This window comes from Physella acuta, unplaced genomic scaffold (genome assembly GCF_028476545.2).
Source record: "Physella acuta isolate Inbredline_101_S28 unplaced genomic scaffold, ASM2847654v3 ptg001050l, whole genome shotgun sequence".
NCBI lineage: Eukaryota > Metazoa > Mollusca > Gastropoda > Physidae > Physella > Physella acuta.
In genome coordinates this window covers 34804-53922 of record NW_026732567.1, presented here as the reverse complement: position 1 = coordinate 53922, position 19119 = coordinate 34804, and the positions used below count along the sequence as shown (strand labels likewise).

The 19119-nt window shown below is 35.6% G+C and overlaps 1 protein-coding gene across 9 annotated transcripts in view; it reads right to left on the bottom strand.

Annotated features, from left to right (window-relative positions):
• LOC131955036 (L-xylulose reductase) overlaps positions 1–18583 on the bottom strand; it is a 60529-nt gene extending 41946 nt beyond the window's left edge. Inside the window, exons 1-6 of one of the 9 annotated variants that reach the window (XM_059318963.1) lie at positions 18537–18583; positions 13388–13445; positions 12285–12382; positions 11835–11989; positions 11313–11355; positions 10589–10753 (exon numbers count right to left, since the gene is read on the bottom strand). In XM_059318963.1, the coding sequence (XP_059174946.1) occupies positions 10589–10753; positions 11313–11355; positions 11835–11989; positions 12285–12382; positions 13388–13439 (513 nt within the window). In that variant the 5' untranslated portion in view covers positions 13440–13445; positions 18537–18583. The other 8 variants (XM_059318960.1, XM_059318968.1, XM_059318966.1 and 5 more) reach the window with 8 other exon arrangements.
• Positions 18584–19119: the final 536 nt, after the last annotated feature.

Sequence of the window (19119 nt, the reverse complement as noted above, 5' to 3'; positions counted from 1 at the left end):
AATTTAAAATGTTGGTAAACAAAACACATCTACGCAAAAAGAAAGTGAAAAAAAAAATTATATATTACCACGCAGACATTTTAAATCATGCGGGCAAACGGCATTCGGGCAAGTGTCTTTCGGGGAAAACGTCCGGCTCCCCCTCAAAATACTAAGACATCAAAAACGTCAAGTCAAATTTCAAATATAAGCATTGGAATCTCGAAATTTACGTTTGAACGTTCTACCCTATAATATGACTTGATTTTGGTTTTGGTTTTCTATTTGTCTGACGCAAAACCAGTTATTTAATTATAATATATATATATATATATATATATATATATATATATATATATATATATATATATATATATATATATATATATATATATATATATATATATATATATATATATATATATATATATATATATATATAAACTGAGCAGTAAATATTTTAACTGGTTTTGCGTGAAAAATAAAATAAAAAATAAAACCCATATCGAGTCATAATATAAGACTAGACGTTCAAACATCAATCTCGAGATTTTCAAATGTTGACTACACACAAAAAAAGTGTTGGACTTTATTTAAGGCAACAATAGAACAATGTTAACTCGGTGTATTTTATCTGTGGGTGTCACATGCCACGATAACTGATGATGTGCACATCAAACGTGCTTGTATTCGATTGGTTCACCTCCCCTCTCCCCCCCCCCCCCCACAACCATTATAAATACGTGGAGCATATGGATTTGTAAAGAAATGTCATTACACATGCTGGCTACATCTGCCATGTGTAAACACACACACACACACACTAACACACACACATACACTTAAATTATTTCCGAGCAAAATCTTTTGTCTTCAAAAACCCATTTAACAATTGCGTAAAACCCATTTAACAAATTACCCGCGCTGCCATTATTTCATATACATTTTTTTTTAAATCTGCATTTTAAATACGAGCAGTGTTAAATATTTTAACACACTCAGAAAAAAAACCCATTAATTTATGATGGTTTTTCTTTTTCTTTTTTTCCCTTAAATAAAAAATATCTTAATACAAAAATAATTTTGTTGAAATGAAATGAAACTATAAAAAATAAACCACGTTGAGTATCCTGTTTGCTTAAAGAAAGACGCCAGGAACGCAGTTCCTAGAGAGAATTGACAAATATTCTGGGATGTTTTCTTTATTGACATAATTATCGTGAGCAATGATCGTATAATTAAAATGTTTTTATAACCGCCTGGATCGATATCATGGTTAGTAAGAAAATAAAACTCGTTACAGATATGTCGTTTTAATGTAATTATTTCAAGCCAATGGGACAAAGGATAAATAGAGGATGCATTTCATAAGACAGAGAATATTTACTTAGTGTATAGTGGGGGGGGGGGGGGATAGGACATAGCGTTATGTATAAAAAAAAACAACTGGTAAATGACAACATAGGTTATATATATGGATGGATAGAAAGACACATAGACATATAGACCGATGGTTGGATGGTTGGACGGACGGACGGACGGACGGACGGACGGACAGACAGACAGACAGACAGACAGTCAGACAGACAGACAGACAGACAGACAGACAGACAGACAGACAGACAGACAGACAGACAGACAGACAGACAGACAGACAGACAGACAGACAGACAGACAGACAGACAGACAGACAGACAGACAGACAGACAGACAGACAGACAGACAGACAGACAGACAGACAGACAGACAGACAGACAGACAGACAGACAGACAGACAGACAGACAGACAGACAGACAGACAGACAGACAGACAGACAGACAGACAGACAGACAGACAGACAGACAGACAGACAGACAGACAGACAGACAGACAGACAGACAGACAGACAGATAGATAGATAGATAGATAGATAGATAGATAGATAGATAGATAGATAGATAGATAGGGTAATACAACATATGGCAAAAGGGAGGGTGGTTCTATATTTCACGAACACAATCTAGACAGCGATAACAGAGGGCGCTGTATTAGCTGGCAGCATTACAAAAAATCTGGCCAAACCCAGCATGCACCTCGCGTTATAACAAAGATGAAGAAAAAAGACAGACACAATAATGGGAATGGGGGGGGGGGTAGAAGAGTCTACTACATCCCCCACTGGGTTGAACAAATACAGTAGAATGGGATGTTTTTATTATATTAATAAGTCGTAGTGACACTAGAGATCTGAGTTCACGCTTCTGGAAGTTCAAAGAGATCTGAACCTCTTTCCTTCTACTTCGTCTTTACCCGCCACATGGACCAGGCCTACTCACGTCAATGCCAGACATTCGTGACCAAAGTCCGTATGTTAAACCTCGGGTTAGGGTTAAACACAAGCTATTGAGGTTAATGATAGCTGGGGTGCCTTGTTCAAACACAGCAGAGGTGAATACCGCTCAACCTTCTAATCTGTGTTAAATAAACTGGTTTCCATGGTAACGTCATCATCGCCAGCGCTTAATTAGTTCGCTTGAATGGCCATAAGACAGGTTCAATATTGTTAATTACCTTACTTAGACCAGCTGTTAAACGCATGAGACGAACTTAGAGGGAATGACATAGTGTTTTGTAAGCCAGAGAACTCATTACCGCAACAAAGGTGAACATATGAAACGCAGGAGAACTGACGAGAAATATTTCATAAGACCACTTACCAAGATAAAGTGTCTCATTTGTGAGATAAAAATCTCAGACCTTCCCGCTGCAGGGCGAGGGGAAGCAGAGTTGCTAAGAGACGAAAATCGCAGCTGGAATTCGCTACAACGTAACGGGACTAGTTACTAGTAGTCGTTAGTTTGTTGTCCCACTAAGACATAGACTGCCGACAAAGGCCACCCAATCAACTCTTTTCTGGGCTAATTTCTACGGCTGTCCCCAGAGGTAATCAATCTTCTTATGTCATTCTCCAAATCGGTCTACGTTTTTTTTCCCGACCCGTAACTTTTTCCTTATTTAACAGTAAGGGGGATGGTACTTCCAGTGCAATCATAGTATAGAAATAAAGATCGGTTTTCGAGAAAACACATAGATGCGGAAAGCTCTTAGACTTTACTGCATTAAAAAAGTATGACATAAAATTATTAAATTCTGATGGTTTTTGTATTTGAGAAATCGGAAAAGCGTAAAGTACTACTCCCAGTCACCGAATATTCGTTTTCAAAACTTGAAAGGAACAAAAGCATAATATCTTTTACCCATTTATGAAATTTCGTCCACCTAACTGAAACGGTACTGAAATTATGGGTATTTTAAAAACCGAAAATAGAATAAATTAACACTTTTAAATTAAAGTAATTTAAGTATAAGTAAGACCTTATAATACATTTGAAATTTCTTTTACCTAACTGAAACAGTACTCACTGTATAGTGATCACACATAATTATGGTAAAGTAACACTCCCGGTTATCGAAAATCAATTAAAAATTGAAAAGAAAATTACAAATTTGATTTCATTCTTATATACGGAATTTCGTCAACATAACTGAAACGGTACTTAGGCAGAAAGACACACACAGACAATATTTCAAAACAACATTTTTCTGACTCAAACTACGTCCTCCATATTCTAGAAAGTAGGAAAGTGTAAAACGTCGGAAGCTGTCAAAATATCATTTGATTTTTTGTGTGGATACGATTACAATAATTCTCCCTATACTCCGTATACAAGAAAGTAAATAAAAAATAAAAGGAAATAAAAAAGGAACAGTTCTGCAGGTGCTATTGGCATGTGCCATCAATAACCTGAAGCGCCGCTGTAACATGAAATAAATCAGTTTCAACTTCATTAGATTAAAGGAAACGTTTGACCTGCATGAGTCAGTTAAATAGACGTCCATTTGAATTATTGAATTAACATAAACACGTGCACATGGTCGACGTACATGGACCGTATATAAATGGGGTCGTACATAAAAGGGTCCTACAGAAACGTGGCTATAGGCCTACTTTTAAGAGCGTTACAATTTTTCTGCCGAATTTTGCCTCTACCCACAATCGCCAAATCTCTAAAGAAAATCCCAACAATCCACATTTGAAACGACGTCCCGCACACCATTCCATTTACGTGAGTCCACAATTATCATCGTTTCATCAAAATACTAGTATGCACGTGAAGCCATTTATGGAGATCTTCTCCACACACACTAGAACAGCAAGGATGTTAGTACATAAAGTCGGATTTATTTCGCTAAAGAACCCTTCTTAATTGTTCAATCTTCCATACTAACAAAATCCATTCGAGAATCTTATGAGTCAGATGTGTGTCTTGACCTTACCCCAACCGCTGAGACTAAAATCACCAAACCCCCACCCAGGTTAGGCAGATGTTTGCTATATAAAAGACTTTCTTGGGGGGGGGGGGTCATCCCGAAGAGATGCCTGGAAGAAACTGAGGTTAGGATCGACTGATCTAAATTCTGAACATTTTGTTTTAACACTAATCATCTTTTCCCCCCTCCCCTCCACAGCATGCTGTGTGGTAGCCACGGCGGCCCTGCTACTGACCCTCCTGCTCCACCTTGGATGGACCCCGTGGGACGAGGATCTGCGCGTGGAGGACACACTCCGACCCCTGCTGCCCCCCGGGGAGGACTCGCCCCGCAACTTCTCCTCCAGTCACCGCCACCTCTTCCACATCTTCGACACGCAGTCCTCGCTCCCGGCCAGGTTCCGCGTGGTGGATCTCCGGTCCCGGTGGAAGCTCCACCATGTCGAGGTCAAGGACACTAACTTCCGGTGCGTGGTCTCCAAGACGTCCCACCGTGTGCACCTACCCCCCGCACCGAGACAAGTTCATCTCCGTGTCCCTGCTTTCCAGCGGATTATGGGAGCCTTACATCACTTCCGCTTTTCAAACCGCGCTCGAGCGCCACCCTACGGCGACGGTGATAGACGTTGGCGCCAATTTGGGATACTACAGTCTTCTAGCCTCGGCTATGGGGCATAAAGTCGTGGCCCTGGAGCCGCAGTTTGAGAACATAAAACGGTTTGTCGCGGGGACTAGGTCCGACCCTTGGAGTGACAACATAGTCCTACTGGCCAACGCCTTGTCCGACGGCCACAGAAATATAAGCCTGTCACGTAATGAGGACAACCAAGGGGGGATACATGTTCTAGAGAACTGCGGCCGTCCCTGGGCGTTTGGTCGGGAGACAGCAAGCCGGGATGATGACTGTTCTGTGGCTACGTTAACGCTGGATGATCTACTTTATGTGGTGACCACGCGGGTAGCCATCATCAAGATAGATATAGGTAGGTTATCAGGTACACAAGTAGGTTACCTGTATGTCCAGGTATAAAGGTGGCCATCATCAAGATATAGGTAGGTTATCTGTTACATAGGTAGATTACCTGTATGACAGGTATGTAGGTGGCCATCATTAAGGTAGATACAGGTAGGTTATCAGTTACACAGGTAGGTTACCTGTATGCCCAGGTATGTAGTGGGTCATCATCAAGATAGATATAGGTAGGTTTTCAGTTACACAGGTAGGTTATTAGTTACACAGGTAGGTTACCTGTATGCCCAGGTATGTAGGGGGTCATCATCAAGATAGATATAGGTAGGTTATCAGTTACACAGGTAGGTTATCAGTTACACAGGTAGGTTATCAGTTACACAGGTAGGTTATCAGTTACACAGGTAGGTTATCAGTTACACAGGTAGGTTATCAGTTACACAGGTAGGTTATCAGTTACACAGGTAGGTTACCTGTATGACAGGTATGTAGGTGGCCATCATCAAGATAGATATAGGTAGGTTATCAGTTACATAGGTAGGTTATCAGTTACACAGGTAGGTTACTTGTCAAGGTATATAGGTGGCCATCATCGGGTATATAGACTGGTTACCTTAATGCCCAGGTGTTTAAGTAGGTGTCCAGGTACAGGTAGGTAACATTAGTGCCAAATATATACGTAGGTTACCTCAATGCACAAGTATATAGAGAGGCTACCTCAGTGCCGAAGGTTACCATAACGCCCTGTTACACAAAATGCCCAGGTATTATGTTACTCCGATGTACACATATATGTTACGTAAAAGTCCAAGTAATGTACAAACGTGTGTTAAATAAAAACAAAAGTGGAGTCAAAAAGTATAACTTCGAGTCAATCGGCCAATACGGCAAGCTATAAAAGTAATATTAAAACAATATTTTTGGATATCCTTTGTCTTACACTGAATTAAGAATATAAATGTATTTATAACATACACGCCACAATACATAATAGATAACATGTTTGTTGACAGAAGGCTACGAGTGTAAAGCCCTAGCCACGGGGAGCGAGTTCTTCTCCGCCATCAAAGTGCCTTACTTGTTCATGGAGTGGCGCCAGATGACAGACAGGCAGCACCGCCAGCAGACGACCTGCAGACCTGGCGAGATCAGGGCGCTCGGCCATTTCCTGGCCGACAGGGGGTACGTTCCCCACGAGGTCAGGTCTGGCATCAAGCTCAACTCGTACAACGCTGAGGAGTGGAGGGTCGGGGATGTGTACTGGAGGCTGGGGGATCAAAACCTGTTGGTGCCGTCTATGTAAAGGTCGTGGTCAAGTAGTGGACGGCTGTTGAAACACGTGAGATGGAGGACCTCGGATCAAAACCTGCTGGTGCGAGATCGTGGTCAAGTAGTGGACAGCTGTCAAATTACGTGAGATGGAGGGTCGGGGATCAAAACCTACTGTAAGCCGTGGCCTCATGGAGACCACTAGTGTAAAACATGAAATGCAGAGTCAAAGGTCAAAATCCAACGCACTATAACAGACCACAACTACGTTTGATGGTCAAGGATCAAACCCTCTCCTATCGATAATGTACAAGTCACACAGCACACAGGCACACTATAATATCAGCAGTTGGACCAATGAGGCATGAAACCCTATACCAGCCATGGTCACACAGTAAAGGATCGTACTCTCAAGGTAGTGAAATTAGAAATACATTACATGTGTGGCTACACGACTATCTAGATATACTCCTGTTGACATACACATCACGTGGAACATACACGTGTTGCTACACCACAATCTAGATATACTCCTGTTGACATACACATCACGTGGTACATACATGTGTGGCTACACCACAATCTAGATATACTCATGTCAACATACACATCACGTGGTACATACATGTGTGGCTACACCACAATCTAGATATACTCATGTCAACATACACATCACATTTACATACATGTGTGGCTACACCACAATCTAGATATACTCATGTCAACATACACATCACATTTACATACATGTGTGGCTACACCACAATGTAGATATACTCCTGTCAACATACACATCACCTGGTACATACACGTGTGGCTACACCACAATCTAGATATACTCCTGTCAACATACAAATCATGTGGTACATACACGTGTGGCTACACCGCAATCTAGATATACTCCTGTCAACATACAAATCATGTGGTACATACATGTGTGGCTACACCACAATCTAGATATACTCCTGTCAACATACAAATCATGTGGTACATACATGTGTGGCTACACCACAATCTAGATATACTCCTGTCAACATACACATCATGTGGTACCTACATATGTGGCTACACCACAATCTAGATATAATCCTGTCAACATACCCATCACGTGGTACATACATGTGTGGCTACACCACAATCTAGATATACTCCTGTCAACATACACTAACTTGGTACATACATGTGTGGCTACACCACAATCTAGATATACTCCTGTCAACATACACATCATGTGGTACCTACATATGTGTCTACACCACAATCTAGATATACTCCTGTCAACATACACTTCACTACATATCTCTTCCTGTTCTCTCTGTACAATTCACTTTCTAGAACTATCTACCCATCACAGTAGCTCAACGGTGCCTATTCTCACTATCAGATCTGTCCCTGTCAACACTAAATAATCTAGGTTATAGATCTGCTCAGCCACCGCTATAAAACCACTTTAGAAATGTCCCTGCCATCTTCATAAAAAAACCTCTTTATAGATATAGTAGATCTGTCCTGCCAACCCTCACAAACCACTTTATAGATCTGTCCCTATCAACCCCATGTAGATCTGCTCCACCATTTCAATACAAGCCACATACCTCAATCAAACCCAACCCTACAGTTAACACCAGGAGTCTCTATATACCTTCACTAGAGACCACATAATCAAACCCAACCCTACAGTTAACACCAGGAGTCTTTATATACCTTCACTAGAGACCCATTGCCACACAACCCTACAGTTACCATCAGAAGACTTTATGTACCTTCCCACAGTCAACAAGTGAACATTACAACTGTGATTATATAATGTTGAGTATAAAGCTATGACAATATTATAAATGCATATGTGTGTATGTGTATGTTGAAAGTAAATATGTACAAAAGCCAACTCATTTATGAATTGCAATTGTTATGATATCTTTTGAAAACATTACATGGGCATTGTTTTATTTTCCTGTTTGAGTAGAAATAAATGATTACATTTTGTTGATGTGTTGAAATGAATTATTACATTTTGTTAATGTGTAGAAATGAACAATTACATTATTACATTTTGTTAATGTGTAGAAATGAACAATTACATTTTTTTGATGTGTAGAAATGAATGATAACATTTTGCTGATATGCAGAAAGGAAAGATTACATTTTGTTGATTTTTTTCCATTTTGAATTTTGATTCTAATGTTGTAATTTAATTTAGCCTAATGCACTCAACTGACCATCACAACTGTATTGAACTATCAATAAATTAAATCAAAGGCAAAAATATTATAATGGAACAAACTTATGGATAACAAAATATTAAAAAGTCAATTGGTGAGTTTTTATTTTCTTCTTTTTTTGGTTGTTTATATCTTATTGTTTTTAATTCATTTTATTGTTTTAACAACTACTGTATCATTAGGGATGGTTCACATATTATATAACACAAAAGGTGGTTATTTATTATTTTATGAGTTAGACAATATTTGTAATTATTAATACTTTATTTATGTTCAATGCTAAATTTCTAGAGAACTTTCATAACTGTGTATATTATTATTATTATTATTTGAAGAGCTTTAGCTGTAAAGACAGTTAACACCAATGTCCTAAACACAATTTTGTGGATATTTGGTCTATTTGTGTGTAGGAGGGAGGAGGGCCTAGAACTGTTTAATAATTTGGGTGGAGGTGGCCTATGAAATTGTTATATAACATTAAATGGGGTGGGTTTGTGGTTTATAAAAGTCATATTTTTGTGTTCTATAATATCATGATCTCTTATCAGTTAGACAAGCAAGCTAGTGATTTGATATTAATGTGCAAAAATATTTGTTTAAAATGCCTGGGAATCTAGATAAATACTGGCTTTAAAAACTTCAAGCGCCAAAGCTTTTTGCATTCCCTTAGAGATTTCTAACATTTCATAAGCATTAGACATTCATTATTTCAAACCATGAAATGCAACCATATTTCCTTCCCACACATACAGAACTCAATTATAACATATTATAAAAATTGGGTTTTTAATTAACATATAAATCATTTAAACCCAGATTAATGTTTTGTTTTTTTTTTTTTTTTTTTTTTTTTTTTGTAAAAAAAATAAAATGGAAGAGTTATTTCCCTGTTTTTTTTTCAAGTTATAAAAAACTCCTATGGAAATGATAGATTGCCAAATGCAATAAATAAAAAGTACTGGTGATGGCTAAATGTAGTGATGTTAAATATTATAAATATTTTTTGAGATTCATAATGCAGTAAAATTCACCCAAAGAAAATTAGATCAAAAGGTGACCAGAGGAGGTAACCCTGGATGGCAAGGAGCTTAGAAGGCTGCAGTTATATCTGTTGTTTCTGCTATCTACTTAATCTTACATGTAATGATTGTAAATCATGTGTATATAGATACATAATCCATCTTTTTCTAAAATAAACCAATGCCTGTTAAATTCCGCTTAATTCTCAGGTATACATAAGAAGACATAATATATCATTTGTTTTCTAACAATATTAACTGAAAATGGGGAAGAGAATGGTTAGTCAGTAATCAAACTGAAGATAGGTATAAGTGTTACTCTGTCATGTGTCATATCATTCACTTTCTGTTACTTAGAACAAGTTTTGAACAGCTTAAAGCTAATAGTCAACACAACCATTTATAGTATTCAAGCAGTAATATCACAATAGGGGTATGAAGGGTGCAGACTGCACCTGTTGACACCAGTGTAATCTGTATTCATGTTGGGTATTTTTATATTGAGAAACACAAAATAGACAAAAAACACAAAGTAGAAAAAAGCACAAAGTAGACAACAAAAAACAAAATAGACAAAAAACACAAAGTAAACAAACAAAAAACCACAAAGCAGACCAAAAACACAAAGTAGACCAAAAACATAAAGTAGACAAAAAACATAAAGTAGACAAAAAAACACAAAGTAAAAAAAAAACACAAAGTAAACAAAAAACACAAAGTAAACAAAAAACACAAAGTAGACCAAAAAACACAAAGTAGACAAAAAAAAACTATAAAGCATACTAAATACATCCAGGGTATAAAATGATAACAAGTACCTTGTGAGGTCCAAGCTCAAGAGCCATAACTGTAGTGAGAGAGTCCACTGCACCTTTAGAAGAGCAGTAGACAGCGTGGTCTCGCACAGCTTGTGTTGATGCTGCACTGGACAGGTGCACGATGGATCCACCAGACTTTCTGTCCAGCATTGACTTAGCTACCACCTGATATCAGCAAACATTTGTTAGATTTAATTGAAAAAATAACATGCTAAAAAATTATTCCTCAAGTCAATTTTTGTATCCATTTTCTTGGAATCAATTTTTTCTACACATTTTAAATTACTAATTAAGTTCTCAGGCTAACTACATATGTATTAGAGTGCCTAGAGACAGAAAGTATATATTTGCATTGACTTCTATGTGAAAACTACATAACCTTTGCATATTTCATTAGTATTTAGTGGTTAGAAATATTGTTTATATAAAATCAAAGCTAAAATTTAGAATAAGTTTGCAATGGTATACTCATTTTTTGGACAAAATTATGTTTTTTTATTAAAAGTTTATTGATTAAAGTTTAGCTTAACCTAATACTTTTTAAAAGTTTTAATTTAAAGAACAAAGATGAAACTAGCAATAATATATTGCTATTATCCATAGTATACATATTACTATTATGACAATTAAAAGTATTTAATAATTATTTAACCAATGCACTAGAATAAGCCATAATTTAAAGTTAAGGTTTGAATAAATTCCAATATCAAAATAATTCAATTACCTGTGATACATTGAACAGAGCTTTGACGTTTGTGTTGAAAATGCTGAAGATAAAATGGACAAAAATACATCAATAAGGTTAAACAACACTGGAGTTTGCTGAGCTCTTTTGGTTTGTTTAGAAAAAGATTTACAAAATTTATTTTCTTAAACTAAAATTAATCCTATTCCTCTTCAGTTACAAATAAATTATAAAAATTTAAGCTTGTACATCAAAGTTTTACTTAACAGTGCCCAAGGATTACTTTCCTTTACTGTATGGGAATACAATGCGTATGGAAAGAACCAATTCTGAAACCCATAGATCTAAGAAAGTGTGGGCCTTATTTTACTACTCTTTCCCTTATTAATTATATTTTACAAACATTCGATTATCTCTCTATATTATACTATTCAAACCATTTATACATAAATGTTTTAAATCTGAAATTTTACCTATAAAACATGCATAAGAAACAGATGAAATACAATTAACAACTTACACATACAATGAATATATCTTTTAATTAAAAAAATTACTCACAAATCAAAATCTTCTTCTTTTACATCAACAAAAGGCCCGATCCTTGAAACCCCTGCACTGTTGACCAGCAAGTCGAAATGGCCTAAAGATTCAACAGCAGCCTTGGCTTGTGGCCAGTCACTGAGATCTACAGCACAGATTTCAATGGAGGGACACTGAAATTTCATGGAACAAAACAGTTATGAAGCATCACGTTAGATGTCTCCATATATAAAAAGCAATTACTTTACTATGAGAAAATAATTTTTGTATTATATGAAAATGTATTCCTTGTTGCTTCAGATAATTACAATTGTATTGTACTACATTATTTATAAAGATTCTCTTATAAAATTTTATTAAATTCTTTAGCTAACATAAAATGATTTGAACAGTTGTAGGTCTAATAGTTACAAATGTTAAAAGTTAGTAGTATCAATTTGATGGGTTTTTTATTTAAAATATTATTACTTCATTTTTAAGCGCATCCAGATCTGCTTGGCTTCTGCTCACTGCAACTGTTTGGGCGCCACATGCTGCTAATTTTAGAGCTATTGCTCTGCCAATTCCTAGAGATGTTTACAATCAAAAGTGACAACAATAACAATGATAATGTTGTTGTTTAAGATGGGACATTGTGGCCTAGCGGTAGAGCGCTAAACTGCTAACCGGAAGTCTCGAGTTCAAATCCAGGTTCAAGAAAACAACTTTCCTGAGTCCACCCAGCTCTGATGGTTAGGAAGAATAAAGGAGGCTGAGAATAGTGCTGACCACACTATCCCTTCAGATGGTGAGGTCACAAAAACAGGTGAACTCTACTTCATTTTCCCCTTGGGCCATCAGGTTTTCAAAAAGGGAACTTAATATTTAATACTGCCAAGAGTAAGGGCATACTTTTGAAATTTGAAACAAGGGCAGCGGTGAAAGAATAAGCACTTTGATTAATATTGCAGAGGCCTTGCAACTTATTCAGACACCTGCAGAAAAACTTTCATTTTTGCCACCCCTGCTTCAATTTGGAAAGCTCATGGTAATTTTTACCAGTCATTATCCCGTAGCAGTTGTTTGTTTTTTTTGTGTCACACGAGTGATGTAGAAAATTGTCTTTAAACTCAAGTAGCAGTTTCTTAACTTTGGCTGTTAAATTATAACTCAATCAGAGGCGTGGCGACCCCTCCCGGCGTCTGGGGACAAACTTTCAATTTGGCGCCCCCCCCCCCCCCTATATTTTTTATATTTGTAATTCAAAATAGCAGATAAAATTAGCTTATTTTGGCGCCACTAGGGTCAGCGCCCGGGGACATATGTACCCCCCTGCCCCCGGTTGCTACGCCACTGAACTCAATCATGCAGCTCAGAATGAGCTTTTCGTTTCTAGTTCTACCATTTTTGGGATCTCTCTAGAATAGGCACCTGGAGTTGCCACCCCACCCGCCCTCCCCTAGTTACACCTAATATTGTGTAAAAAAATGTATCAAACTTATATAGAAAATTTATTAGTTCTTTTCAATTTTAAATAGTTAATAAAGAGTATTTTAATCCATTGATACCCTAAAAAACAATGCTCATCTTACCTTTGCCTGCACCTGTCACGAGTGCACGCTTTCCTTCAAATTTAATTTCCATGTTTTACTGAAAAAAATGTAAGTCTGTAAGAATAAGGGATTGTGTACATAATTAGACAACAGTGTGACATTTAGATTCAACCTTTTCCCAGTGTATTTTTATTGTTTAACAATAGTTTCTCATTTTACATTAATTTCTTAGGGGAAACCCATATGTTGTGATAGCCACAATCCCTAATTAGTAATTATAACAATATAGCACTTAAGAGTCTTAAGACAATTTATTTGAATTTAAGATCTATATTTAATTATTTAACTGAATAAATGCATCAAGGGTCCCTAGTGAGTCAAAATTTCTGTAAATAGGGCCTGTAAGTGTAATACTAGTAATAGTATTTAGGATATAATGATTATAGAGATAGTAGCCTATGCTGACGTTTTTGATGATCGTGCAAAAAATGCTATAGGCCCTAACTATCATATGGATCATTCATAGATCTAGATCTGCAGGCTTAATAATAAAATAAAATTAGGCTTACAAATAACAAAAAGAATAGGCCTATAGATTCTCTAGATTCTAGTCCTAACCTAATTATAAAATAATATTATATTATTATTATTTATTAATATGACGTTGGTTCTGATATTTTTTAAATGCTAATTAATTGCTTAACTACTTTATAACTTAAACGGGGCCTAATTAAAAAAAAAAAAAAAAAAAAAAACCACGCATCATTGCCGGCTAAGAAAGTAAAAGTAAAATTTACTGTAAATCCAAAAACATTAGAAAGTTCTAGATTCTAGCTAGATCTAGATCTAGTCTAGAATACTCTAGCTCTAGAATACTCTAGATATTCAGATATAGATCTACATATAATACTTGAAATCGCCCACATTTATTATTTAAATACAGTTGAGTAACGGACTATTTAATTTTTAGTAGGCCCTAAATAATAATTAATAATAAAAATATAAAAATAAGCTATTAATTAACTTTAAGTAATAATTCTATATAAAGTTGTGTTACAAAGGAATTTTTTTTTAATCTACCGTAGGCCTATTAGTCTATAGATCTAGTTAGAATTTAGAATACTATAGATCTATTCTAGATCTATATAGAATATAGATCTAGAATATAGATAGTAGATAAAGATTCTAAATCTAGATTCAATAGAGATTGTGTTCTAGATCTAGAATTCAGACATCTAGATACCGTATAATGAGTACTAGACTCTAGAACTAGTGAGTAGATCTGTATTGTAAATTAAAGAACATCTAGACTAGATCTGGTAATCTATCGTTTTAGATGCGTAAAAGTAAAATTGGCTAGTAATGTGCAAACAAGTTGCCTCATTGTTAATGCTTTATTGCTAATAAATTATTAGAAGTATATTGAATATTGTGATATATTTGTGTCAAATATTAGAGATAACTGAATAATAAACCAAAATCAAGATTTGCTATATGAATAAACATCGGCAATCTGTAAGTAAGAGTGGCTTCCCCTGAATCTCAAACTATAATTTTACAAAAAAAAAAAAAACTTGATGGCTGCTTAAAGTAAATGAGCTTGGCTGCATCTGGTGAAAACATCGCTCGTCATTATTTTTTACTGAAAAGTTTTAATACAATTGTTTAAAAACATGTAAATTAATGAAACTTTGAAACATTTTCGTCACTTTCAAAACATAAATCCTCCTAAAAATGTGAAATAGGCCTAATTAATATAATTTAAGAGTCACCTTATTTTCACATTACTAGTCTCGGTCGATTTTACGTACCCAAACGATAGATTACCCTAGATCTAATGATAGGTCAAAGGTAGTTCTAACTAGATCTATCAATATATCTAAGTTACGTTACTTGTAAAATCTAATCAAGTGGAAGTTAGATTTACACAAGCAGCTGTATGTGTAAAAGTAGGTCAAGTTTTTTTTTAATCAGTTACAAATAAAAATAGGCCTAACTTATAACAAATGAAATTATGAAAGGCCTACTTTAGGTTACAGTAAAACATTTGAAATTGTAGACTCCGGTAATGATGAGGAGTAAACAGAAATAGGGTCATCCATAAATGACGTCACACTTTTTTTGACGATTTTTACCCTCCCCCTCCCCTTCGTCACACATCGTCACAAAAAGCCAGACCCCCTCCCCCAAAATGACGTCACACCTCCGCCTACAACCACCCCCCCCCCCCTCAAAATTTCATTTGAATTTTTCTTTAAACATCAATATTTTTCCAAAATGGTATCTGAAATCTGTCAAAATAGAGTATTTTAATCAATTCATATTACAGTTTATTAAAACCGTTTTCTAAAACGCGAAATAAAGGCAAAAACTCGTTTTCTGACATTGCTTTTTTATATTGCAAAAGTGTGGCGTCACACACTCTGGAACCCCCCCCCCCCTCCTCCCCCTCATCACACATCGTCACAAAATTACGGACCCCCCCCCCCCCTACGAGTGTGACGTCATTTACGGACGACCCCAATGATAAATCTAGATTTAGAAACAAAAAAAAAACTATTAAAATAAAAATAAAACAACGGGGGGGGGGGGCAGACGTTACACTTCTGCATTTTAAAAACAGTAATGTTAGAAATTGAATTTTGACCGTTATTTCTCGTTTTTAAAATAATAACAAAAATTAAGGATCTTGTCCAGATAGTGCCCCGCCACCGATCCAAAAAATGCCTGGGTGAAAAGTAAAAACTTTTTGACAGTACTAGCGCAACATTGACCTATTTCTGATGTCTAGACATTTGAATATTTAATCGCACGACACCATAAACACAACCTATCCGACTCTACGGTTAGGGTTTGGGTTATGGTCAAGTTTAGGCCCCGTAATGTTTATTTCTCGTACGTAATGTATAGAGAAAGTATTGCAATCGTGCAGAAAATCGAAATTAATATTTTGACAAAATCCCCACGTTTTACACCTCCCTGAATCGGAAAACTTTGTTTTGGTTTTGCAATCCTGCCTCTTAGTCTGTACGTAAACACGGTAACTTCAGTACCGCTTCAGTTACTTAGTCTTGCCAAATTGCATATATATTCTATAGGTATCATATCAATTTTTTTTGTTTATCTATCAACTTTTGAGCGATTTCAGGTAAACGGAAGTGGAACTTACTCTACACTCGGTTTCTCAAAAGCAAATTACTTTTTAAGTTAGGTGGACGAAATTTTAAATGTAAGTAGATATAGTACATTGTATGGGCAGGTTTCTGTCAGCTTATTAACGATTTTCTGTATCCGGAAGTGATTACTTTCAATTTTTTGAGTGACCTCCGATAAACGGAAGTGGTACTTTACCTCTGGTTTTTAAATTACCGATGATTTGATTACCGTCTCAGTTTGGTGGACGAAATTTTATACATAGGTGTAAGATCTAAATATACACAACGTGCTTGCGTTTATTTAGTGCGCAATTCTTTTTTTTTAATTGAGCTATCAAAAAAGTGTGAGGTTGCTTATGAAGAGCACCGTAAGTCAGGTGTCGGCAACCTTTTGAGACGGAAGAGCCAAAAGATGCAATTTTCAAAATTTACCAGTTTTTAAAGAGCCACTAACATTTTTTTTTCAACATTTAGGATTTGGTGTATATATATCCTTCGTTTTGTTTGTTGTAAAGCTATTCATGCTAATAGTTGCATTGGTTTCTAGATATTTTTTCAGATTTTTCTAAATCAAGCAATTTACCACTCTCCTTGTCTTCAACAACAAAAAAAAAAGTCTTTTTTTTTTCGAAACATCCACTTCTCAAGCAAGGCTTAGGCTGAATTTTCCTTTCCTTGCAGTTTTACATTTAGGTCGTTTATTTTCTATGTGATATCCACCATGAAGTTGAATGTTTCAATTCGGGATGAACAGTTTAATAGGAAGTACATTGAAAATAAGGAGTACCTAACTAGTCTAATAGATTAGCAAGTGTTTAATGTCTATGTTTATGATTATATAATTCATTACCGTGTGTTGCAGAATAATATTTTTATGAGTTTTGAAAATAAAATAATTAATATTTGTGCATGGAGCCGAAGAGCCGCATCTTGACATCAAAAGAGCCGCTTGCGGCTTGCGAGCCGCAGGTTGCCGACCCCTGCCCTAAGTCCTAAGTGCTGCTACTTGACTCGGCATAGGTTTTTATAGATGACAACACAGACTCGATCTAAGCAACAAAGGCGGAGTAACCATTTAAGATGTGCATCCACTTCCAAGCTTGGTTATAAAATGCAAGCATGTGTCGTCACATCTGATCACAAAATTACGAACCACCTCTCCCCCTTCCCCAGGAGTGTGACGTCTTTTATGAAAGGGCCCTTTGGAGGAAAATTTCTTCTCGAATTTTCAAAGGGGCGAATTTATTGTCGTTAACAGCCACGTTTCATTGAAATTTCTAATTCTCACCACAAACAATATGTTATTTGTTAATATTTGAATTTGAAATGCGTCTTTTAGGACTAATGACTAAACCTAAAACAACAATCTATCTATCTGAAAAAGTACTCAAGCTTTTGAAAAACCGAAAGTAGAATAAGTTCCACTTCCGGTTACCGGAAATCACTGAAAAGTTGATACAGTACTATAAATTTGATGTAATACTTTGAATCAAATTTCATAAACCTAGCTGTAACGGTACTCAAGTTATCGTGTTCACAGACATACAAACACAGACATACGTACAAAATTGCAAAACTAAGTTTTTCCGACTCAGTGAGGTGTAAAACGCCGAGGTTTGTGAAAATCTCGATTTCGATTTTATGCACGATTAAAAATACTTCCTCTATACCTCGTATACGATAAAGTAAAAAGAAATTTTCAACAAAATTGAGAGGCTGTGATCTTGAACAATAAGTAGAAATCTAAATAATCACGCATACCACTAATGCAGGTGTTTACATGAAAGGCGTTGATAACTGATAAAAAAAATTATAAATAGCAATTTAAAATAGTTTTATTTCGTTCTGTATAAAACAGAGTTAGCTTGTTTAATTAAGTCAGGCTTCGCAAATTACATGGATGAAGAGCAGAACAAAATTACAATAGCAAAATGACAGTTCGGTTATTCTATTAGAGAGACAAATTCAACAATCTTTTTATAAGTTATGTTTTCATTAACGAAAAACCCGATTCATTAAAAAAAAAATTGGACCCAATGTGCAGAAAGCATCCGGAACTGAAAGTGTACTCAGTACTGACGTGTGAATAGCAATAAGTACCAGATTGGAAACCAATTTTCAGAGTAACATTTTAAAATGGCAAAGTAAAGAAAACATTTAATAATAATTTAAAAAATGCTTTAGATGGAAATTCTACAATCATTTTATTTTTAAATATGTAAGATACTTTTGTTTTATAGAATCTAGATTTAGAATATATAATTTTAACGACGTTTGGTAAAAAAATGCTAATTTAAAAACAACCGCAGAGAAGCAAATGCATAGTTTCATAATTAAATTGATTAAATCTAAATCTACAACAATTCAATTAATAATATTACTAAAATAATAATTAAATAGTTTTAATCTCTGTATTGTTTTTGTGAAGATTTGGGTAATTTAGGATAGAAAATCAACTTTTCCATTTTTTTCAAAATATTGTTTTTAAAAAGTATTTTAAATGAAAGTATTTGAAACTTGTAACCACATGCCTAAATAATAAATCAATCAAATTATAGTAACTCTTACAGTTTGTACCTAATGTTTAGATCTATAACACTAATTTAGAAATGATAT